The sequence below is a fragment of the Oryctolagus cuniculus genome, chromosome 15 (assembly GCF_964237555.1).
Source record: "Oryctolagus cuniculus chromosome 15, mOryCun1.1, whole genome shotgun sequence".
Taxonomy (NCBI): Eukaryota; Metazoa; Chordata; class Mammalia; order Lagomorpha; family Leporidae; genus Oryctolagus; species Oryctolagus cuniculus.
Window position 1 is genome coordinate 80147124 of NC_091446.1, and position 23477 is coordinate 80170600.

General features: G+C 54.6%; 1 protein-coding gene and 1 long non-coding RNA gene across 5 annotated transcripts; both read right to left on the bottom strand.

Annotated features, from left to right (window-relative positions):
* Positions 1-3739: 3739 nt before the first annotated feature.
* LOC138845416 (uncharacterized) lies at positions 3740-11609 on the bottom strand. Its single transcript, XR_011382559.1, has 2 exons — positions 11471-11609; positions 3740-10305 (listed from the first exon to the last, which is right to left on the bottom strand). It is a non-coding gene; the product is annotated as an uncharacterized lncRNA (long non-coding RNA).
* Positions 11610-13374: 1765 nt separating this feature from the next.
* Positions 13375-20739, bottom strand: LOC127482736 (USP6 N-terminal-like protein). Of its 4 annotated transcripts, XR_011382558.1 has the most exons (9): positions 20601-20735; positions 20029-20098; positions 19787-19872; positions 18269-18311; positions 17788-17868; positions 17269-17376; positions 16074-16183; positions 14054-14177; positions 13389-13494 (listed from the first exon to the last, which is right to left on the bottom strand). XR_011382558.1 is itself a non-coding variant. In XM_070058085.1 (8 exons), exons 2-8 carry the CDS (start codon positions 20089-20091, stop codon positions 14153-14155), a joined length of 516 nt encoding a protein of 171 aa, XP_069914186.1. In that variant the 5' UTR covers positions 20092-20098; positions 20601-20736; the 3' UTR covers positions 13375-14152. The 4 variants fall into 4 exon arrangements, 3 of the variants coding, with proteins under 3 accessions (XP_069914186.1, XP_051686664.2, XP_069914185.1); XM_070058085.1 differs by having other exon boundaries at positions 13375-14177; positions 20601-20736; XM_051830704.2 differs by lacking the exons at positions 13389-13494; positions 14054-14177 and adding an exon at positions 14224-14808 and having other exon boundaries at positions 20601-20739.
* Positions 20740-23477: the final 2738 nt, after the last annotated feature.

Here is a 23477-nt window from a genome sequence, read left to right on the forward strand (position 1 = left end):
CAATCCAAAGCCAGGAGCCAGGAGCCTCCTCTGGGTCTCCCACATGGGTGCGGGGGTCCAAGGGCTTGGGCTGTCTTCTGCTGCTTTCCCAGGCCATAGCAGAGAGCTGGATCAGAAGTGGAGCAGCTGGGTCTCAAACTGGCACCCATATGGGATGCTGGCACTGTAACACTCGCTATGCCACAGCGCTGGCCCCAGGAACACAGAATTTCCAGAGCTTGCTGATCAACAAGGAATTCTGCTGGTCCCTCCACTCTGTTTATATTGAGCCTCATTTGTGTGCTTTGCCCCGATGCTAACTAACCTCAATACTTTAGCCATCTATGTAGTATTCTGCTGTGTGATTATATCTGCATTTATTCAGCTCATTACTAATTAAGATGGCCCAAGCACTGGGACCGTCTTCTACTGCTTTCCCAGGCCGTAGCAGAGAGCTTGATCAGAAGTGGAGCAGCTGGGACTCGAAACGGCACCCATATGGGATGTCAGCACTGCAGGTGGCAGCTTTACCTGCTATGCCGGCCCCTGTGGGCTTCTTGCAGAGGTTACACTTCCAGGTGCCCCTGTGGGTCCTACATATGGACTGAGCAGGGGAGCTGTCCTCTGTCCAAAATCAAGTTAGAGGCAGCCTTTAGAGGCTTATTGCAAAGGGTTTTTTTTCTTCAAAGTCTCTTGACTCTCCCTGGTCTTACCAAGACAAGGTGGGAGATTGTCACAGGTTCTACCTTGCTTACTAGATTCAGGGAACAAGACTCCTCTCTCCCCCACCAAAGGAGGCTTTTCTGAGTCTGGTTTTGTTAATGCACTGTTCAGTTGTTCCACCAGGTTTCCTTTCCTGCTGGACCAGCCTATTTCACTAATTCCATCTTCCTGAGTGTGCCCTTTTATCTTCCACACACTTCAGAGTTCCTCCATGCTGGTGAAATATTATGCATGCAGCTGTTTGGGGGGATTCCATCTTTGTAAACCCATTATTTGAATAACAACATCATGGCCTGAATTAGGCAGAAACAGAGTGGAAACATTATATACTGATGTTGGTATCAGACTTTTCCTTCTACCTGGGAGCCATTTTCCTTTGAGCATCAGTCATAAGATAGAGATGATCTTACCTACCCCAGATGGCTGCTTGAACATCAGATACCATGGGGTGTGTTCAGATCCTGCCACAGAGCCAGTGTTTGGCTCAATGGGTTAAGCTGCCTCCTACATCCATCAGAGTGCCTGGGATGGAATCCTGTTTCAGCTCCCAGTCCAGCTTCCTGCTAATGTGCCTGGGAGATAATTGATGATTCAAGGATTTGAATCCTTCCCAGCTATGTGGGAGACCTGGATGGATTCCTAGCTCCTTGATTTGGCCTGTCCCAGGCTCAGCTCTTGTGGACCTTTGGAGAGTGAACCAATGAATGGAAAATCTCAATTCTCTCTCTCCTTCTCCCTCCCTTTCTCCCTCTCTCTCTCTCCCTCCCTCCCCCCCCCCCTTTCACTATGCCTTTCAAATAAATAATGGTTTAAAAATCCTATCACAGTAAGTGGTTTAAAATAGGTCTTTGGTAGATGTTGGTACACTTTTAATTCTCTCTTGAAGGTTAACCCAAGATCCTTTCCCCATTTGACTACCTGAAACTTTTCCTAGGATGGAAGACTTGGGATTCAGGCTTGGCCAACATTACCTCATCACTTTTCTGTGAGCAAGAGAAGAACAGTGTCCAGTGCAGTGCAGTTATTGAGGATATGGGTTCTGGAGTCGGTTCTCCATAGCTGTGTTTCTGAATCTGCACAGATATATATCCAGGGTCCAGATGCCAAGCTTCTCCCTCATCCATTTGCCTATGGACATAATATTTCAGTGGTCATAATAGTATTCAGTCCACATAACTCTGCAGATTAAAGAAGAACATGTGTGTGAAATGGAAGTATAGATTTGATACTACACAATAAGTGCTGCAAACTACTTATACTTGAGTAAAAAACACTTTCAGTGGAAGTGAATAATGAAATTCATAGCAACCAACCATGGAGTGAATTTGCTTGTCATCAAGATAATCAAGAAGAAATAGTGACCAAAATACTCTGCTCCATTTGCAGACTTCTGGAATGCTAGGACTGGCAGGGCCTTTGGAATTCTAACACATCAGTATTTCCCACATTGTGATCCACAATGATTCATCAGTTTTCTAGGGAAAATAATACCCTGTGATCAAAAGAAGTCTGGCAGACATGACATTCAAATCCTTCCCATGCTTTGGAGTTTTAAGTCCACATTAGAATGTTAAAAGCTATGCAACTCCATAGTTTGATAAACTCATTTACAATTGTTTAGCCAGTCTTCACCCAACCTTACTTGACAATAAAACCGCATAGTTTACTGAGCACCATTTGAGTTATCTAATGCTACACAACAGATTGCCCCCACATTTAGTGGTTTCAGGTAACAGTGAAGATGTGTATTTCAAAATCCCATGTATTTCCTGTGCTGGAAGGTGGAAGATGCTGTCGCAGTTGGTGCTGTCTGGGGTGCCACTTCTCTCTCATATGATTTCTTGTTTCCAGATGGTTTTCTTACAAAGGTGTGCTCAAGACAGTGTTTCAGTAGGGCCAACAACAGAACCATTAGGCAGCCAAAGGCCTAACTCCTGAAAGTTGGACAACAGCACTTCTGTTGCATAATATCAGGTAAAACAAGTCACAAGGCCAGGCTGGAATCCAGGGATGTGAACACTTCTGTTCCTCTTGGTGGGAGGCCGAAGTCGCATTGCAGAAGGTCACTGAGAGTGGTACAAGGAAGTGCCATGGCCATCTTGGAGTACAATCTACTACTACACAAGGAACATTTTTTGAAACACAGTTTAGGAAATGCTAATATAGAACAAGTCCCACATTTTCTGGGTTTAGATACTGAGATTCTTGGGCATAGATTGGTTTTCCCAAGGATACATAGCTGGTAATCCACAGAGCTGAGGTTACGCTCTGGTCCTCAGACTCCAAGTTTTCTCACTTTACCATGTTGTTCCAGAGGATGACTGATTCTGAATGATTTCAGTGTTGTCCAAACACTTCCTCCCTAAATTTTCAGGGTCCAAGAACTTGTTGTTGGCCTTCTAAGCCAGTCTGGTTTGACTGTTAAAACAGGAATAACTCAATCCACCAGGGACTTGCTTCCTGTCTGTCCCTTCCATTTAGGATAGGTTCTGGTCAAACTTGGTGGTTTTGAATGGCATGTGCAAGGTGAGCTGTCTCTCAGAAACCTCTCGTGAGAACCACGTAAGCAGGTTTGCCAATACTTTTGCTGTGTTTCCTGGGTCTCTATTGAGTCCAGCATGTTTACAATCCACAGTCAGATCTTCACCTAATCCCCCATGTCTCTTAAACCACAATCCACCCCGGGCTAGTCACATCAGTGAATTTACTTAATGCTTATCTGAAATGGCAACTTATCCTAAACATGCCTTTCATGTTATTAAAATGTTTAAAAGCAAATCCAGAAATAATAACCCCTCTATGAATTTTCCCTGAACTGATCAAGACAAGCATGAAAACCTAACCTGATTTTTATGTCTACAAATTCTGTTCAAGCCCCTTCTACTTAATTTTTATGAAGACCCCTTATTTTGCATGCTCTGTGAGATTTTTATTGACTCTACTCAAAGCATGTTTGGGGCTTGGACATTTTCTACCTAAGTACAGTCTTCTGTTTATGTATAATGTGTTTGAATTTTATTTTATTTTATTTTAATGCCAGCACTATGACTTAGTCTTGGATTCTGTGCTTTCCAATGGAGGAAGACGCATCTGAATTGCTCTTTGCAGAAGCCCAAAGTCACATCTGCTGCCGCAGTGCCTGGGGAATACTTGGTGACAACAGCTTGGTCAATGTCTCCATGACACGGACCCCTAGCCACATTGCTTAAACATTTGCATGAACTTGACTTTAAATGTCCTAGCTTGCTTTGCTCAGGAAAAGACACATTAAACAAAGGCACGCTTTGCAGACAGGACACGAGACTGTGGCTTTGTATTCCTTTTGTATTAATGTTTATTGTGAACAGAACCCAGCCTCTCTCTAGATGGCATTTTCTGCTCATGTGTCACAGCGTGACAGGCTCTGAAGGCTGCATCTCCTTCCCATTCTTAGCTCATTACAAGGTGGGGTGAACAGAAGGATGAAGGGTTTTGTGGCTGTGATTTATACATGAGGAACAGAGGTAGATGTTAAGTCCCTCGCCTGATATTTAAATCTAAGGCTACCAGGGAACTAAACAGGAGAAAGAAAATAACAGGTGATGTTATAAACACAGCCAGTATCAAATAAACTTTGAAAGATCTCTCTGGAAATGCTGTTAAAATGCAGCTCAACTCTTTGTTTATTTGGTTGATTTTCTCTGAGGCTGAGGGTGCAAGAAGCAGGAAAATAAATACATCATGTGATGCCTGTGTTGGAGAACTACAGAGAGGCAGGTTAACTGATGAAGTTCAAGTGTCAAGGAGAAAATCCCCTTTGAGCCACTTTAGATCTCGGGAGGTGCCAATCTTCCTGGGCCCTGATATTAAAGTCCTCTTAGTGTGAAACTAGGTCCAGTTGGCAGAAGAGAGCAGCAAATGACATTTTGGAGGCTGGCCTAATCTGATGAACAATTAAATCACATTTCCCTGAAATCTGCCTTTCCAAATATTGTCTGTGCTCATGTCAAGATGGAAAGTCACTTTGTGCAAGCATGTTGGTTTAGAAATGAAATGTCCTCTAACATAAATTGAAGCAATTTCTCTGTTCATCAGGTCACCTTTCTAGAATTCTCCAAGAGTCACCTGCAGCCACAGTCTTCCATTTAAGCATCTGCCCTCACATCCACCCACTCCACTCCCTACCTTTCTTTCTACTTATTGACTCACCAGAATTAGTAACTCATTTTGGTGCTATTTCTGCTGTAGGGTTACCCAAGTTAATATGTATGTAACTGTGGCTGACTCATCATTCACTGGAGTTTGAAACATCAGAAGCAAAGAGTTAAGGGAATGGAGAAGCAGGCAGCAAGGTCATTGCAGTCTCCTACCAAGCAAGCTTTCTTTTCCCTGGGGACTGGGACCAGTTTCCTGTGAAAATGTCAGGTATCATGGAAGTGAGTTCATGAAGGAACTAAGATCAAAATGCTCCAATGTGTTCTTTTAGAAAATGAGAACATTATAGGAGAGATGTGTGCAGTCCTCAGAGAGGAAGGGTTGTTCAGAGGTGTGTGTGCGGTGGTGGTGGGGCAGGTAGATTAATGCAGAAGACTGTCACAGCCTAGGTATTCACTGTAGGGACAAGAGCCACTAAGCCAATTCATCTCAAGACAACCCTGGGAGCATTTGTGGGGAGGTCGGATAGTTAAAATGAGGGTTCATGAATCATTGATATAAGATTTTTTTAAAGTCAGCTTTGCTAACACTGAAATGGAACCATCCAACTTTGTCACTAGAGTGAGCAGTCTCTTAAAGGCCAGTTCCTCTGATGGACTGCATGCTGGGGAGATACCATAACTTGTATCTGAAGCTATATCATGCATATTTTCTCCTACCCAAGCAAAAGTAGAGTCAACTCCTCAGTAAGTAATAAAGTAGTACATGTTTTGTTTAAAAATATCTTTTTAGAGCTCCTGATTCTGGAATGTGGAATAGGTATTTCTCTATTGCTCCCACTAATGATCACTGAAAAAATTGGCTATTATTTAGAAAACAAGGATAAGAATACTGAAAGGTATAGAAATGAAGGCAGACCAACTAGGGACTTTAGCACCCAAGAAATCACACAGTGGTGAATTTCCTGGCTTTTCTGTGTTCTTACATATTTCAGACTGAGAACTCAAGAAGCCAGCATTTCAGAAGTCCCAACAAGTGTAGACAAAATAAGCCATAACCAAAGCCTGCTTTCTCTTGTCAAAGAATCAAGAAAAGTACAGCCAAGCAAGACAGAAATCACTTAGTCAACAGTCATTGGATTGCACATAAAGACCCTAGTTAGTCCCACCCTATCACAAGACAAGGCCAAGTGTGGAGCCTACACTTCCAGCTTCTTGATTCAGAAACGAAGAACCGCAGCACCCTCCTTGGGATGGTGTCAAGGCCCAATAGGGAACTTAGATTTTTCATCTTCACTTGTCTTTAGAGAGACCTGGCTTGTTGTCAGTGGAGGCCATATGGAACTCCTGTGTGTTCACCCCAAAGCAAGCCACTCATTGCAGTAATGAGACACCTCTCCTCCTTTGTACTGGGGTAGTGTCCTAGGAAGCATACCAGAGCCTTCTAGGACACTTTTGTTTTGTTTTACTTACGATGCAGGGAGGCACCATGGTGAATCTAGAGGAAGGAAAGAGGATGTGTGTGTGTGTGTGTGTGTGTGTGTGTGTCGAGAAAAAGATGAGCAAGTGCATGAGCAAGACCAAGTCAGAACTAGAGATGTGTAGAGCAGCATGTAAGAAAAGAACTACACTAACATATGAGGGCTCTTGGAAAATGAATCTAATGAGAAAACTATGCATGGAAATTTTAAAAAAAAAGTGTTCTGTAGCAAAACAAATGAAACATCTGGGTATACTTCCAACAAAATATGCAAAATCTCTATGTGGATCACCACAAAGCTCCTAAAAAAGTCTCAAGGAAGAACTAAACATTTGGAGACACATTCTATGGTCATGGATTGGAAGACTCAATCTAGCCCAGATATCTGTATTTCTTCACTGAATAGACCAACACAGTCTTAATCAAAATCCTATCAATGTGGCCAGCACTGTGGTGTAGCAGGTGCTGACATTCCATATAGACGTTGCTTTGAGTCCTGGCTGCTCCTCTTCCAATCTAGCTCTCTACTCTGGCCTGGGAAGCAGTAGATGGTGGCCCAAGTGCTTGGGCCCCTACCATCCGTATGGGAGAATCAGATGAAGGTCAGGGCTCCTGGCTTCAGATCAGCACAGTTCCAGCTGTTGTGGCCAATTGGGGAGTGAGTCAGCAGATGGAAGACCTCTCTCTTGCTCTCTCACTCTTCCTCTTCTTCTCTGTGTAACTCTTTGAAATAAATAAATCTTCAAAAAATCCTATCAAGATGTTTTACAGTTACCAAACTGATTTTAAAATGTATGTGGGGATGAAGATACCCTGAAGATCCCACTGCCCATAATTGAAGATGAACACACTGGAGGACTGACGTGTCACAGCTTCACTAACTTATGAGACAGCCAATCATGGCAATGTGGGATTAGTGAGTGTCAGAATGGTAACCCCGGAAGAGACCTTCACGAATACAGACTTTTGACAAGAAAGCAAAGTGATACAATGGAGAAAGTCTTCTTAAGAAAGAACACCAGCTTTGTGAAATCTCCATTCCAGGGAGGGCAAAGGACTGTCCAAAGGCAGGTGGCTTTCAATGGAGACAGATGCCTGCGGGTCACCCTGCACATGGCTGACCAGGGGTGGATGGTTCGAGGCCATAGGCACCAGGAAAGTCTCTAGGTGTGCGTTCCCATTAGTAACACTGTTTAGGGCATGCGCCTGGACAGGTGGACTGCCTGCACATCTCTGAGTACACTGTGGTCCACCCAGGAAGCCAGGGCAGAGCAGGGAGCACAGGACAGCCTTGACCTGGACAGGGGCCTTCCCATCCACTTTGGCTGCCCTGTAGCAACCTTGCCTGCAAGCTCATCATCGGGCTCACATCTTCCCCCAGATAAGGAGCAGAAGAAGCAGGTGAAGACTCCAAAATATGGCCTTATGGTTCCCAGGAACAAGAGGACCAGCCCTGAGCACTGGAGAACAGGAGCAGGCTCAGGACTGGCCCATGGCTGTGGCTCTCCAGCCTGGAGAGATGAGTCATCAGCACAGTAGCCACTTGTCACCCTCTATCTTGTCAGCTTCTGGCCTCAGCGTGATTCTGCAAAAAGCACCCTGTGGGGACCAGCGATTCTGAGCCCTTGGGGTCCTGCCACTGACACAGCCATGGCTCATTCAAGAACGGAGTAGAGTGGTCACTCCAAACCAGACTCAACAGCTAGAGAATCCTGGGCCTTCCAGACCCAGGGGAAAATGGCTATGGCCTAACCTGCCCCATTGGGATGACCCAGGTGGCTTCTGATGAACAGGGCCTAGTCGCCTTTTGGAGGTCGTGTGGGTTGAGGAAGAGGCTACAAGTGTCAGGGACCCTTGGAGAACTGGGATGCTCTCTCTGCCCAAGGTAGGGTTCCAGACTCCTTCCCTGTGGAGCCTCCAGGCCAGGAGCCTCTGAGCCAGGAGTCTCTTCTCCCAACGTCAGGGGACACATTCTCCATGCTAATGACCCCTAGTGACAGCATGACCTGGAGAAGCTGAACCCACTGTGACAGCAGCCCAGGAGGCCTGAGCTGCCAGAGGGCATGTGGGCATCTGGCCAGCCAGGTGTGCCACCAGGACCACCTGGACATTCTGGGGCTGCCTCCACCCACTGGCATCCTGGTCTGTGGTCAGAAGTGCCCTGGGGGTCCTCTCACGGGCTCAGGCCATGAGATGCTGGATTGTGAGAAGGGGCAGAGAGGATGGAAGCAAAGAGGGAAGAAGAGTGGGAACCTGGTGCCCACACACCCAGGACAGTGCACAGAGGTGATCATGGGCCTGGTCCCTTGATTGGGCCCACACTCCTGAACTGTCCCAAAGGCCACATGTACCCAGCCATTGCTGCTCCTCCAGTGCTCTCCTGGTCCACGCTGGGCACAGGTCAATCTCAGGAACTGATGGAGCACCCTGAGCCAGGTCTCTGCCTGCATCTGGAGGCTGTGGCACCTCCAGCCTCTTGCAGGGACCCTGTGTGGCAGCTCGGCTCCAGGGGTCACAAAATCAAATACATTCTGAAATAAACAATTTAGTATACAATCAACAAGGGGGCAGAAGTTCCCGGGTTCCCTCACAAAGGCCAGAGGGGTATGTGGCAGCCCACAGGAGCCTGGGTCTGTGTCCTATCTCATCTCCTGCTCTGAGGGTGCCCATAGCAACTGTGGCAGTGGGTTGGATCCTTGGCTGAGATAGGCTAGGGTGAGGCCACTCAGGGAGTGGGAGAGGAGCTCCAGAGAGGAACCTTGTCAATCAGGGAGTCCACTGGGCATAGAGAAGCTAGATTCTGGCCGAGTTGAGCTAGGGTGAGGCTGTTCAGGGAGGTGGAGAGGAGCTCCAGAGAGGAGCCTTGTCCATGGGGGAGGCTGCTGTGCTCAGACAGGCTAGGCTTCTGGCCCGTCTGAGCTGGACACCTGGTGGGCTCTTCTTCCCCTCCAGGTGCCCACACACATCCAGCTCCTCCATGGAATGGGCAGCAAGGAGGCCTCGAGCCAGGGAGGGCACACAGGCCTGGTCTCCCAGTGCAGAGCTGGCTCCTGCAGGCTCCAGCCCGTGAGTGTCCCCAGAGTGCATGGGGCTCCCAAGCAGGGTAGGCGTCTTCAGCCCTGCTCCCAGGGCTGGCACAGCCTGCATGGGCCCGGGATCCAGGGGCTCTGAGGCAGGTGGGGGAAGGGCCCTGAGATCCTGCTGGCCACCCAGCTCCAGGGGCCAGAAATCAGCGCCTTTGACAGGCGGGCTGAGATGTGGGAGGCCCCCCCATTGGGACAGGTCTCCCCTGCTATGCAAGCTCTGTGGGGCCAAGAGGCCCGGGCCACGCAGAGACTCTGAGGGCTTCACAGACAAGGCTGGGGATGAGGGCTCCGGGGAGGCACCCTCTTTAACGGCCTCCCTCATCATGCTCTTCAAAAATCGTCACCAGCAGGAGGAATCACAGGTTTCGCAGCAGCTTTGGCCAGGGAGATGCAGGGCACTCAGCAGCCTGGTCTTTCTCCTCTTCCTCCTCCTCCTCTTCCTCTTACTTCTCCTCCAGGCCGCTGTAGTACTCCTCGTCGTCAGAGTCGGAGTCATCATCTTTGAAGGTCACGTTGAGTTTGGTCAGGGAAGTCCAGCGCTGGAGGGGGCCTAGCTCATCTACCCAGGAGCACTGTGGGCCCGAGAGGCTGGTGGTGCCCCCTGACCCTGAGGCCCCCATGGAGGAGCCTGGGACATGGGGCTGGGTGCTGCTCTTGCCATGACTGCCCTTCTCCTCCTTGGCGTGTTGCTTGAAGTCGGGCTGAACGGCAGATCCGAGAGGACTGGTCCCCTCGGGGACAGAAGCTGAAGCCCATGCTGGCTCCTGGGGAGTTGCAGCAGCGGGGTGGCACCCTTTGCTCTCCTCAATGATGGTCTTGCGCTTGAGGGACACTGATGGGGGAGCGTGCTCCTGAGAGCCAGGTGGCACCTACAGGGCCGGGCTGCCATCTTCCATTGGTTTTGCTGGAAGAACAGATGGGTTTTGCTTCTGTATGGCCACCATCTGGCCTGCAGGGTGCCTGCCCTGACGTGACCCTTGGGGTCCCCATCACTTGGTGTGACGCTCAGGACACCTCCAGCCTTCTGGCCACAAAAGGAAAAGTGCTTGCAGCCTGGGCCATGGGAATGACGGGGACACTTCTGGTTCTTCCTGCAAGGCCCCACATGCTGGACACTCCTTGAGCCCCCCTCCTCACTCTCTCATCTCTGGGGACCGCTGGCACCAACTCAGGACCCCATCACCTACCCCACCTGAAATCCTGGGCCCTAACAGTGCATTGGCTGAGTTACCCGCATCTGAGTCCCTCCTGAATTGTAGGAAGGGAACTGAGCCTAAGATGATGGGGGTGAGAGCTGGGCTGTGGGGCAGACATGGAGTCTGGTTCAGGCCCTCAGGGACAGGGAATGCAGTTTCTAAAGAGGTGGCAGGAGTGCCCTGTGTTATCTGCCCCTGGGCCACTGTGCCTTTCCTGGTGAGATTGGGCTGTCACTGCTTCTGTCCCATGAGCACCAGGGTAGGCAGTACCTAGAAGCACAGTGGGGCCTCCCCAGTGCCTGAACAACCTGCACCTGGGCCCCCACTGCCAGCCTCTAGAGCTGGGACAGACCCATCTCTGCTCTTCATGGGGACCCAGGCGCTCAGGTCCTTGATGGCAGCAGCAGCAGCAGGGACGAGTACGGGGACCCCTGCCCACCAGAGCCCAGAGGCCAGTGCTGCTCCGGATCCCACTGACTTCTGTTGGCCCAAGGCTAGGACTGCAGAGCCCACACTCAGCTGCACTTGGGTTCTGCCGTGGGGGCCCCCAGCGCCTGCCTCTGCACCCACCCTGCTCACAGGAGTGGACTCAGCCCCCACAACTGGGCTCAGGGCACCTGGGCCTTCCAGGGGTCCTCAGATGGCTGAAGGAGATCCAGTGCCAGCTGGACCATCCCGCAGGAGGATCCAGGGAAGCTGCCCGAGGCCCCACCAGGCCATGCTGTCAGAAGCTCCTGAAAGCAGAACTGCTGAGCCTGGGGAGGTCAAGGAGGACTAGGAAGAGGTGAGACCCTGGGCAGGGCTGCCAGGGCTGGCACTCCCACTACTGACTCCCCCAAGGGAGCATGGGACGGGGCCGTGTGCTGGACTCACCTTCGGGAGGCAGGAGGCACTGGAGCTTCCCCAGCTCACGCATGGAGGCCTGCAGCTGCCTGATGACCGCATCCTCGCTCAGTGACCAGGCCTGCTTCAGGGTCACCTGCAGGAACTCCCGGATGTGGTCCCTGGACATCTTCAGCAGGCGCTCTAGACATGGGGGCGGGCATCAGGCTAGGTGGAGCCCTAGGGATGGTGCAGCCACCATGGCTGCTCCAATCCTTGTTCCTGCTCCAAACCCTGACCCTGGCCCTGTCCCCCACTTGCTGGCCCTGAGGCTCAGCCTCAGCTTGGACCACCCCCAGCAGGACAGGGCCTGCCTGGTCTGCACAGCAGGCTCCCTCTTGTGTCTGCTGGGCCTGGGGAAGCTCAGCCCTGCTCAGAGTCACAGGACACCAGGTCAAGAGAGCCAGGCACTGGGAAAGGAACACATGCAGGAACTCCTGGATGTGGTCCCGGGGCATCTTCAACACGGGCTCTGGACATGGTGGTGGGTGTCAGGCTGGGAGGCGTCATAGGGATGGTGCAGCCATGGTGGCTGCTCCATCCCTGTCCCTGCACCAGACATGGTCTGCAGACCCCCTTGGACACCCATGAGTGTCAAGCCCTAGAGGAGACTGATCAGGGGCCACTTTTCCTGGGCAATGACCTTGGCCACTTCTCCCAGTGGACTTTGGAGTTTTTGGGGTTGGAAATGAAATGGGATTTGCAATGCCCCCTAAGCTGACCAAGAACTCAGAAAACTCGTCCCTCCCCCAGGTTCTGCTCACCCAGGCCAAGTATGAGACCCCCCCAAGTCCTCCATCCCCAGCACCATGGCCTCTGATGGCCCTGAGGACTTACTTCGATGGACCTTGAGGACAGTGTATGCCATGATGGTGAGTACGTGCGTGCCCTCAAGGATGTAGATGTCCCACATCCTAAGTGCCAGGGGGAACGGCAACTGGGGACAGAGGCATTGGAGGACCCCGTGTGTCAGGGCCTCAGCAGGGCCCACAGTGGGTGAGTGTGCAGTGTTACAGGGCATCCTAGCTGTGCCCTAGAAGCCCAGAGAGAAAGAGCACCAAGACCTATCCAGGACCCCGGAGCCACCCAGACTGCTCTGCACACTTTGAAAGCCACACTGGAGATGCCAGACACACCAGGGACCTGGGGGATGGGTCAGCCCTTGGGCTGTGCTGACACCAGCCTCTGCCACTGGGGGTCCATGAATCTCCTGCCTCTCACTGCAGGGCTCTGGCCTTTGCCAGGCTCTCAGGATGGGTCCTGGTGGGACCTGTCCCCTCCTTGCTGTCCCTGAGGCTCAGCCTCAGCTTGGACCACCCTCAGCAGGACAGGGCCTGCCTGGTCTGCACAGCAGGCTCCCTCCTGTGTCTGTTGGGGCTGGGGGAGCTCAGAGTCAGAGGCCACCAGGTCAACAGAGCCAGGTACTGGGGCAGGAGCTTCCCTGGGCAAGGGGTCCCCGGGGCACTTACCCCATCCAGGAAGCCCTGGATGCACCAGTGCACGGTGTAGTCCTCCAGGTACACACCCTCCTTCTCCTAAGAAGAGGCAGAGGGGACTCAGGGCCCAGGGCCCAGGGCCCAGGCCTGACTCCCTCTAATCTGTGCCCTGTGGCAGAGCCCCTGGGTGCAGGAAGCCCAGCAGCAGGTACATCCCCTCTCCCAGCCATGCAGATTCCTGAAGGGACACAGGTCCCTCAGTCCACTCTGCCCTGGGGACAGCGTTTCCCTTCAATCTACGCAAACTCTGGGGGACCAAGTGCAGGAAATCAAACCAGCACCCAAGCTGCCGCAGTCTCCAGTAACGAAGAAAAGCCTTGGTGAGGACGTAGCTTCCCCTGGCCCAGGAAGCAGTCAGGACCCCTCTCTGTCCTCCCCTGCCTGAACGCAGAGCCCCGAGAGGAGAAAGGAGATGTTTACTTACCAGGTGTTTCTCCAGGGAGAGGAGCACGCGATGCATGATATCTCTCAGGTGGTGCTGGAATCGCTCCAGTTTTGGGGAGTCTGGTGTGTAGAAATCTGAGTAATAGCAACCCCCCAGCCCTCATTCAGGGTGTATTCCCAAGAAAGCTGGAGAGCCAAAGGCTTGGGGTGGGGTCTTTCTGAACACGGAGGGTCAGGGGAGGCTCTAACAGGCAGGGGAGCATCAGGGGAAGGGGGGTACAGCTGACAGCCCAGGGCAGTGTGCCTTAGTTGACTGCTGGGCTGACTGCAGTCACACTGGGTGCCTAAGGGCCATCTGGTCACTTGAGGTGTGGAGGGGTCACCATAGAATGGATGCTCCTTCTGCAGGTGTGTGGCTCACTGGGTGGAAGTCTCGGTAGAGAGATGTAAAGCAGTAAGGCCAGTACGGACCTAAGGGTCATTTGTCAAAGACAAGGCACAGGACCTTTGTGTGATGGGAAGTGAGGGGTATGGCTTGGTATTGGGCCCTCTGCCGGCCCTGGCTTCTAAGGAAGTATTCTGAGGGAGACTGCCCTATGCACGCAGCAGCCAGCGAGGGACAATGTCCCAGTCACTTGTCTGCATGCCCATCCCTGCACTTGCACGGACCACGCCCACCACACCCATCACCCACCATGCATCATCGCGTGCTGGCTGTCCTCCATGAGCTGGACTAGGGCCCAGAAAGCATCCTCTTCACTCAGCCACATCAGCAGCAGGGCTGCCACATGGCTTAGGCCTTGGCTGTAGCCCAATTCCTGGAAGAACACAAAACACATCAGAGGGACTTCCCCAGCTGGGATGATCTCACATGGCAAAGGTGACCTCTCCTGGGAGGGCTGAGCGTTACTACCAGGCCCCACTGCTGCCCCTTGGGTGTCAGGATCTCAGGGACTGGAGCACATGCCAGCTCTCAAAGTTCCTGGAGAGAATCCTGCAGGGACTGAGCGCAGCCTGTGCAGGGTTAAGAAGAGGTATGAGCCCCACCCCAGATGTCAGGAAGGGGAAGACTGTTGTGGGAGTGCAGACTGCACACCCGTGATGGCCTCTGGAGCTCTCTGCTGCACAGGTGCCCTGCTGGGCCCCACTGCAGATGTGAGGAAGAAGCACCATAGTAAGGCCTGCCTGGGCCAGAACAGAGCCCAGCCCAGGAGAAGGCTTCCGTTCTGCCCCCAGAATTGAGGTTGGGGCCAAGGAGGCCATGAGCCTGAACTCTACCCCTCAGTCTCTGCCTTGTGGATTAGAGAGGCCCCCTCAACACAGGCTGGGATCTCTGTGGCCAAGGGTGCCCTGCAGGGACTGCCGGGATAGCACCTGCGATATGATCCCAGAATATTCACGGGGTTGTACATCGAATATGTGAGGAGCACCTCGAATAAGGAGCGTTGTCTGGAAGAGAAAGGACAGAGGCTATCCGTGTGGCTCTGCCTAACACAGCCTGACAGCTACACGCAGGGCCCGTGATACTCTGCTCATGAGCAGTGACATCATCAGGGCACCTGCGTGTTGTCCACCGTGTGGGTGAGTGCTGCCTGCAGGGACACTAACATCTCCCATGGTGCAGTCACGTGCAGTTTCATTTCCCCAGGTGGGTGTTCATTGCACAGGTGAGCGTCCCACTGTGGGAGGTGCAGTCCCGTGGGTCTAAGCTGTGGAGAGTCAGCCTCCCATGCACGTTCATTCTGGTAGGGAGCAGCTCCTGTGGCCTATGTGTTCCCCATGAGCCTCTGTGGCCAAACTCCCCACCTCCCCCAGCCCGTGGCCACCACTGCCCTGTTGTGTGTCCCAGGGTTTGGCCTCTTGCAGACGTCCTGTGAGTGGATCACAGCACGTGTATCCTTTGAGGGACGCGTCCTCTCTTAGCAGAATGCACCTGAGATGCATCCAGGTGAGCCCAGGGCCGAGTCTCGTCCTGCCTCTCACTGAATCCCATTCTCGGATTCAGCTGTGACACGGGTTGCTTATCCGTGTCCCCACTGAGCATCATGCAGGCTAGTCCTGTGTCCAGTGACTGTGAACACAACCCTGAATCTTGCGTGAGGGTTTTCTGTGCACTCAGCTGTTCTGGTGGTTGTTTACATGTGCGTGTGTGCTGGGGGTTCGTGTGGAATGTGTGTGTTTCTCATTGTGAGAAATGGCCCTGGGTGCTGCCGGGGGCCTGGGCGCTGTGCTCTGTTCCTGCAATGAACCAGAGTGGTGCTCACCTCACATTGTCCCCAGCACCCGGGGTCCTCAGTGGTCTTAGTTCCCCCATTCTCACAGCTGTGCACTGGTGCCCCGTTGTGCTTTAGGTGCTAAGTGTGTGTTCATGCGTTGAGTAGAATTGTGTGTGCCGTCATGCAGGGGCCCTCCTGAGCCTTGGCCCATGTCAGGGCAGGGAACCCTGATTTGCTTTCTTGTTATTTAGATTTACAAACTTCATTTTATATATTTTGTAAATACTGTCTCCCCTTGTGTTCCTTTTCATTTCATTCTCACCAAAGTGTCTTTGGGAAAGCAAACTGTTCAGTATAAATAGAAGGCCATGGATCCATTTTTTTCTGTCCTAGAGCAATTACGCTTTAGGTTTGAGCCCAAGTCTCTCCTAGGACCCCATGTGTACCAGGACCCTTGTACCTCCCTCCCCCGGGACCCCTGCAGCCCAGAGGCCTCACTTGGCTCCGTATCGCTCTCGAAACATGATGTGACTTCTGAACGTGCGTGCTACCTCTTCATCGATCTGTTGGACTTGATCTGAGCACAACCTGGCCCGTTCCTTCATCTCCTGCAGGGCAGGGCCGAGGGGGAGGGGGCAGCCTCAGGATGAGCCAACCCCCACTGCCACACAAGCACCCCAAATCCACATCAGCCCTTCTGGTTGGCAGGGAGAGTTTTTCTGGGGGCAGCTCATTCCCCTGATCCAGGGAAGGTCAGGGGTTCCCCACTCACCTTAGGGCCCACGCCACCCCCAGTGCCCAGCAGAGGGGCCACTGCGGACCCGCTACAGTCAGCCTGAGGCCAGGGCCTCTGCCAATGTCCTTCTGTGCTACCTCTGCCTTCCCAGAGCAGGAGAGACTGAATCAGGCCTCCGAGCCTCCTCACTGGGCTCTCAGGCCCCACAGGACAGGAGTCAGCCTCACCCTGACCAGTCTTCAGGGCTGCCCCCTGCAGGAGAGCCCCAGCTCCATCAAGAGAGTGGACACCCTTCTTGGACTTGGAGCTGGCCCCAGGGGCAGCCCCCACTTGAAGACTTGGGGGAGGGCGGGGCTGGTGGCTCAGTTGCTCCTTGCTCCCTGATGTCAGCCAGGGAGGTGACAGTCAGCCCGGGGCCAGCCCTCTGATGGATCAGCCCTCATTCCCAGAAGCAGTTGAGAGCTGACTCTGACCGATGGAACCAGCAGGCCAGGTGGGGGCTGGGTGAGCTGAGGCCAGGCCAGGCATGAGAAGGCCCAGGTGAGGGCAGGGCCCGGTGAGCATAAGAAACACGCAAGCAGGTGTGGGGAGGGCCGTTTGGGACAGAGCCAGCTGAGGGCCCTAGCTCACAGGACTTCCACCTCATTCCAGGCCTTCTCTATGCATTCAGAACCCAGCACAATGGCACTGGGCAGTCCTGGGCCTAGAGGCAAGGCGGAACCACAGGGATGAGGGCTGTGGCCCTGACCGGATCCTTGTGTCCAGGCCCATTTGTGTGTGGGGAGACATGGAGGAGGCCTCTGGGGAGACATGGATGAGGCAGAGGGGAGGGCCGGGTGGGGGCCCCAACCAAATGACCACTCCTCCTTGGCATTACTTGTCCACCACGCGGGAGCCTCGGGCTCCTGACCAGGCCTGAGCAGGTTGGGCTGCCTCGGGTTGCGTGCAGAGCCATACCTCGAATTTGCCAGGGTTCTGGGCCTTCCTGGTATCCACGGAGAGCATCATGGCCCACACCTTGCCGCGCACCTGGGTGGGGATGCCTTTCTCAATTCTCCGGTGGAACTACAGGAGAGAGGAGGGTCTGGTGAGACCCGCCTCAGGCCCTCTGTTGGGGGGGAGCGTAGGGTGAGACAGCAGGAAGGGGAGCCCTGGGCTCTGTGCTGTGTCCCCAGATCTGCCTGGACCTGGGCCTCCTGACCCAACAGTGAGAGGGGGGCCGAGGGCTCAGTGCAGTCTCTGTTGTGTGCTCACTGCCCCCACAGGGCACCAGGAACTGTGCCTGCCCTGCATCTGGGAGTGGCCCTGGGGGAGACTTTGGATCTTCTGCGACAGTGTCCTGGGTGTAAGGGCATTGGGCTGAGATGACCTGTGTCCTTTCAGGGCAGGACAGTTGTGTCTGAGAGGCACAGCGATGGGCACCATCCATTGTAGCTCCACCCCCAGTGGTCCCCAGGGGCCCTCAGGTCCAGGCACCTTCTCGCTGCTGCGGTACTTGGTGAAATTTCGCAGCATCTTGTTCCATTTTTGCAGTCGGCGGCCCTCCTGATGTTTACACTGGGAATGGAGACAGGATGGTGTGAGCCCAGCAGTGTCCTCTGGAGAGGCCACAGATGCAGCTCAGGAGCCTGTGGACAACTCAGCTGGGAGGAGCCAGCAAAGGGGCAGACCACAGCACCCAGACCTTCCAACTAGGGGAGCCTCAGGGGCTTGGGCTCTGCCCACAGGACAAGCCATCCTCAAGCCAGTCCCATCTCATCCAGCAAGTGGGCCATAGTGGCCCACAGGCGGGGACCCCAGAGCTGCAGGCCTACACTGGGGCATGTGGGCCTCAACAGATCTCCTGGGGACTGCTGTCCCTGGAGGACCATATGGCACTCCCCTAACCACTGCCCATACCCAGAGGCCTGCTAGTTCTGCCTCCTAGTTGAAGAGTCCATGGCCAAGGTCAGCTTACCCCTTGCATTGCCAGGCATCCAGGCCTGGGTGGCTTCTGCTTACTGAAAGGCAAGAGAGACAACACCATGAGAATGGGCACTGAACCTCGCACGGTCCACTTCCCAGCAAGGCTGGGACAGGACCTGTGTCCTCCTTACCCTGCTGAGGCACAGCCCAGGGCACAGAGAAGTGCAGGGAGGGGGCAGCCATGCTGCAGGCAGACACCCAGCAGGGGCTGGACTGTGAGCACAGGGAGCCCAGGGCCAGGCAGGAGCCCTTGCTGCCAGTGCTGTGAGTGTGCAGCTGGGGCTCAAGGCACCTGGGACCACCACACCCCCAGGGTCCCCTGCACCCACCCTCCCCACCATGTACTGGCCACCTGAGTTGCCTGATTCCCACCTCACCCTCCTCTGTCAGCCCGAACTGTGGCCATCTCTCCACCACTCGGCTCCTGCTTTTTCTCCAGGTTCTGGCACAACATGGAGGCAGAAACCCCTATACCCGAGCTAAGTTGGGCTACTGAGTCACGCCAGAGATGGCCTGAGATGGATCCATGCCTCTAGGTCACCGGAGCCCACCTTCCAGCCATGGGGCCTCTCTCTCTGACATCTGTGGGAACAGCCTCCAAGTCTGCCTCCTGCCCCCAGGCCCACTCCTCCCAGCATAGACCCAGGGGCCGGGCCCTCCGCTGCAAACCCCTCTGCCCTGGTCTGTACTGGGGAAGCCTGCAGGCAGGTTCGGAGCCTTGAGGTCACACCCCTGGCCGTCCCTCAGGCCAGTTCTTTAAGCCTTTAGCTTGGCTCCTGAGACCCAAGTACCTCCTGGACAACTGCCCACCTTCTAGGATGGTGCTCCAACCCTGTGGACATAGCTCTGGAATGCTGATGGCCTGGTTGTGTCCCCTAGGAGCAGGGCAGGACCCTCAAGCCACCCCCTCTACTTAGCATGAACAGAGGCCTCAGAAGCAGAGTGCCCCGTGTTTGCCCCATGTCCAGCTCTGTCTCTGCCTACAGTTTTTTTTTTTTTTTTTGACAGGCAGAGTGGACAGTGAGAGAGAGAGACAGAGAGAAAGGTCTTCCTTTTGCCGTTGGTTCACCCTCCAATGGCTGCTGTGGCCAGCGCGCTGCAGCCAGCGCACTGCGCTGATCCGATGGCAGGAGCCAGGTGCTTATCCTGGTCTCCCATGGGGTGCAGGGCCCAAGGACTTGGGCCATCCTCCACTGCACTCCCTGGCCACAGCAGAGAGCTGGCCTGGAAGAGTGGCAACCGGGACAGAATCCGGTGCCCCGACTGGGACTAGAACCCAGTGTGCCGGCACCGCAAGGCAGAGGATTAGCCTAGTGAGCCGTGGCACCGGCCCCTGCCTTCAGTTTTGATTCACTCACTGGGTCATCAGCTCTGGCCACACGCTGACCAGTGCCTGTACTGTGACAACAGATTGGATCAAGGAGGGGGCCTGGGGACAGGTGTGCTACCTAATGGCAGGGTTTCTGACCCTGGTCCCTCCCCTGGGTGTATCATAGTGCAATGGACTCACTGCAGGAATCTAAGTTTGTCTGGGACGAGCGCTCCACTCTCATCATCCTCTTCTCCCAGATGAAACTGGGCCTCTTTATGGGGACCCTGCAGGGAGAGTGGACCCAGGTGAGAAGCCTGGGTCTCAGTCACTGGGGGACCTGAGCCACCCTCCCCATGTCCCCAGGGAGGCAGGGTCTGGCTCTCACAGGCACAGTACTTGAGGCAGGGCCCCACCTCCTCCCCCAGCACCCTGGCCCGTACCTGCTCATGTTTCATGATGATCGCTGCTTGCTCCTGGCCCCTGCTGGACCTCAGGGTGTCCATATCCAATCTGTAAGACACACACACTTGTGCGCTAGCACAGGGAGCCCACGGGAACTGCTGCCCTGAGGGCTGTCCCCCTGGTCAGAGGGGGGACAGTCACACAGCCAGGTGGGCGGGTACCTGGTGGTCGGGTCCCAGGAGGATGACTTGTGCAGAGCACAGGGACTAGGGATGGTTGGGGAAGGACAGCCCCCACATTGTCTCCCCTGCCCTCAGAAAGGATGCTCCTCCCCCAGCCTGGCATCCATGTGTACTCCAGGGAGTCCAAGTCTAAGGGTCTCCCTGGCCTGCTCCCAGCCCCCGCATCTCTAGGGCTCTCAGAGGTGGACTCACTGCCCCACCTGACACCAGCTGATCTGACACAGACTCACACCAAGGCCCATTCGACACTGATGCCCAGCAGAATGGGAGGAATGAGACGACTGTATACACGCTTTGCACACAGGGGCCCACTGAGAGCTCAGCCACATCACTCATGGAACCTGGCATGGGAGACCAGTGCCACCCACCTGGCGTGACCTTCCCCACGTCACAGGTCATGCAGAGAGCAAGTCCCACGCACCTCCATCGAGAATCCATTCAATTCTATCAAATGTGCCTCCTGCCTACACTACCAACAGCTGGTCAGTTGGGCAGTAGATGCATTACTGACCACTGGTTGCCGACAACCCAGAGTGCACAGTTCTCACTGACTGTGACATAATGGGGCTGCCAGCCAATCCCAAGTGATGCACAGCTGTGGCATGGGTCAGGGTCCTCATATCGGCTTCATCAAAAGTCACCAAAAATGGAGCCTGTGTTCTCCCTAGGCCCGAGGTGAAGAGGGCAGGGCTCTGGCAGAACTGCCCCAGAACCAGGGGTGCCAGGGCCTTCTGCCGCCTGCCATAACGGTCCCAAGTCCCAGGCAACCTGCACCTTCTGCCCCTCCTTTATTCCTCTGCAATGTTATTGCAGCACAACTGTGAAGGTCTCTATTTGAACACTAGGTGGCACAGCGAGCCCCACATAGACCTGTTCCCACACTCGGGGGCTGCCCCTGCAATGACCTGAATGGAGACTCCCAGGGCTGCAGCCTCCTGTCCTACCACAGGCCCCACCCCAGCACTCCCAACCCCTGCTAACCCCCCCTGCTCTGTTCCAGCCCCTCTTCCCAGGAGTTGTAGGAGGTGGACACGGGGTCCTCCTGGGATGGAGGGCAGGGAAGCCACCCGCTGAGCACCACCTGCATAGGACCTCAAGCCAGTGTGGCCGACTGTCCAGAGCAGGAGCCAGGGCCCTGTCCTGACACTGACCAGGGCTTCAGGCACAGAGCGCTGAGAACTCCTGGGCACCAGCTCCTGAGCCGCATGCTGGTAACACCTGGCTGTCTTCTACTGTGGGGTGCGCATGTATTTCTCTATGCATCATACATGTGTGCCCAAGATGGGTGTGCTCCAGGCCTCCCCTGGGACTAGAAGCTCCGTGCCTGAAGCACCCGGTCCTTGTCACTGTCACCTCATGGCATGCAGGCTACCCCTCATGGCATGCAGGCCCTCAACTCCACACCGAATGTATGAGAATGCCATGTTTTTCAATTTATTGGTATTTATTTGCATTCTACTGTTTGCTAGCAAGTCTGCAGGGCAGGGAGACTAAAGAGAAACTGCCCATGTCCGTGACCTTCAGGTGATGAGGCAAGCAAGGTTGCTGTGAGGACTAGAAAGAAACTGACAGGCAGGACAACGCCATGGCCGCGTGGCTTTAAGGGGTGCAGGGAGGCCTCCTGCCCCCGTGTCTGGGGAGAAGTTTCTCCAGGGGTTGGTGAGTGCTGCGTCAAGGTAGGGCAGGACAGCAGAGGGGGACACCTGCATGGGTTCCTGGGCACAGGAGGGGCTCCTTACAATGAGGAAGTGGAACAGAGAGTGCTGTGGTGCATGTGCAGGGGATGGGGACGCTGGACTCTGTGGTACCGGGCAGGCTGCAGATGAGACTTGGGTTGTCACTGCCCTGACCATGATGGGGTGAGCAGGAGAGGCTGTCCTGGGGCCTGAGGCAGGGCAGGGAGGGGCTGGAGACAGGTGCATCTTTTTTTCCTTATCCACCTCCAGGGTCCTGACAGAGGAGATGGCCAACAGGTGGGATCGTCACCTGACAGTAGGGGACAGAAGCCACGTTGCAGAGGTGAGTTCATCCCTCTCCCCGGGCGTCCTCCATGCTGGGCCAGGTTGGCAGGGGCTGTGCAGCCAGCTGCCTTGTCACCCAGAGCAGGATTCATCCAGGAGCCTCCTGAACCCATCAGCCTGGGGCCATCGTCTCAGCCTTACCAGTGAGTACTGTACTGAGGGCAACAGGAGTTCTTGAAGGAGTGTAGATTCCTGCCTTGCCATGGGGCTGTGCCCACTGCAAGCCCACCTCCACTGTACCAAAGCAGCCCAGCAAGGCTTGGTGGGAAAATGGGGGGACACTTGGTGCCATCTCAGTGTAGCCTGCATGCCATGAGGTGACAGTGACAAGGACCGGGTGCTTCAGGCGTGGAGCTTCTAGTCCCGGGGGAGGCCTGGAGCACACCCATCTTGGGCACACACGTGTGATGCACACAGAGAAATACATGCGCACCCCACAGTAGAAGACAGCTCCCCCTCCCCGGAGTAGGCAGTGAGGAAGCAGCAGGAAGGCAGCCTAAGCTGGAACCCTTGAGGCTGGGCCAACCCTGCTGGGGTCCCTGGGCTCTGCAGAGCCCGTGGTGACCATGAGCAGCCCAGGGGCTGGAAGGGCTGAGCTGCTGCTGGCAGTGACCCCTGCATCCCTCAGGGGTGTGTGTCCCGGAGAACAGCACCCCGGGGAGCTGCGGGCCTGTGACTGTTCCTGACCAATGCGTGCTGTCCCTGTCCTTATGGTCAGCAGCAGCTCGGTGTTACCAGCATGCGGCTCAGGAGCTGGTGCCCAGGAGTTCTCAGTGCTCTGTGACTGAAGCCCTGGTCAGTGTCAGAACAGGGCCCTGGCTCCTGCTCTGGAAAGTCTGGGCCACACCGGCTTGAGGTCCTATGCAGGTGGTGCTCAGCGGGCGGCTCCCCTGCCCTCCATCCCAGGAGGACCCCCTGTGTCCACCTCCTACAACTCCTGGGAAGAGGGGCTGGAACAGAGCAGGGGGGGTTAGCAGGGGTTGGGAGTGCTGGGGTGGGGCCTGTGGTAGGACAGGAGGCTGCAGCCCTGGGAGTCTCCGTTCAGGTCATTGCAGGGGGAGCCCCGAGTGTGGGGACCTCAGGAAGAAGGACTGGTCATGATGGGGCTCCCTGTGCCACCTTGTGTTCATAGAAAAAGGCCTTCACAGTTGTGCTGCAATAACATTGCAGAGGAATAAAGGAGGGGCAGAAGGTGCAGGTTGCCTGGGACTTGGGACCGTTATG

What these genes read in the sequence shown, in the direction of transcription:
- LOC127482736 (XM_051830704.2), bottom strand. Translation starts at nt 20,091, where the DNA reads ATGGACACCCTGAGGTCCAGCAGGGGCCAGGAGCAAGCAGCGATCATC. An exon ending in TCATCATGAAACATGAGCAG is followed by an intron (nt 19,873 to 20,028) that starts GTACGGGCCAGG and finishes CTCTCCCTGCAG; the next exon opens with GGTCCCCATAAAGAGGCCCA. An exon ending in GATGCCTGGCAATGCAAGGG is followed by an intron (nt 17,869 to 18,268) that starts GTAAGCTGACCT and finishes CTCCATTCCCAG; the next exon opens with TGTAAACATCAGGAGGGCCG.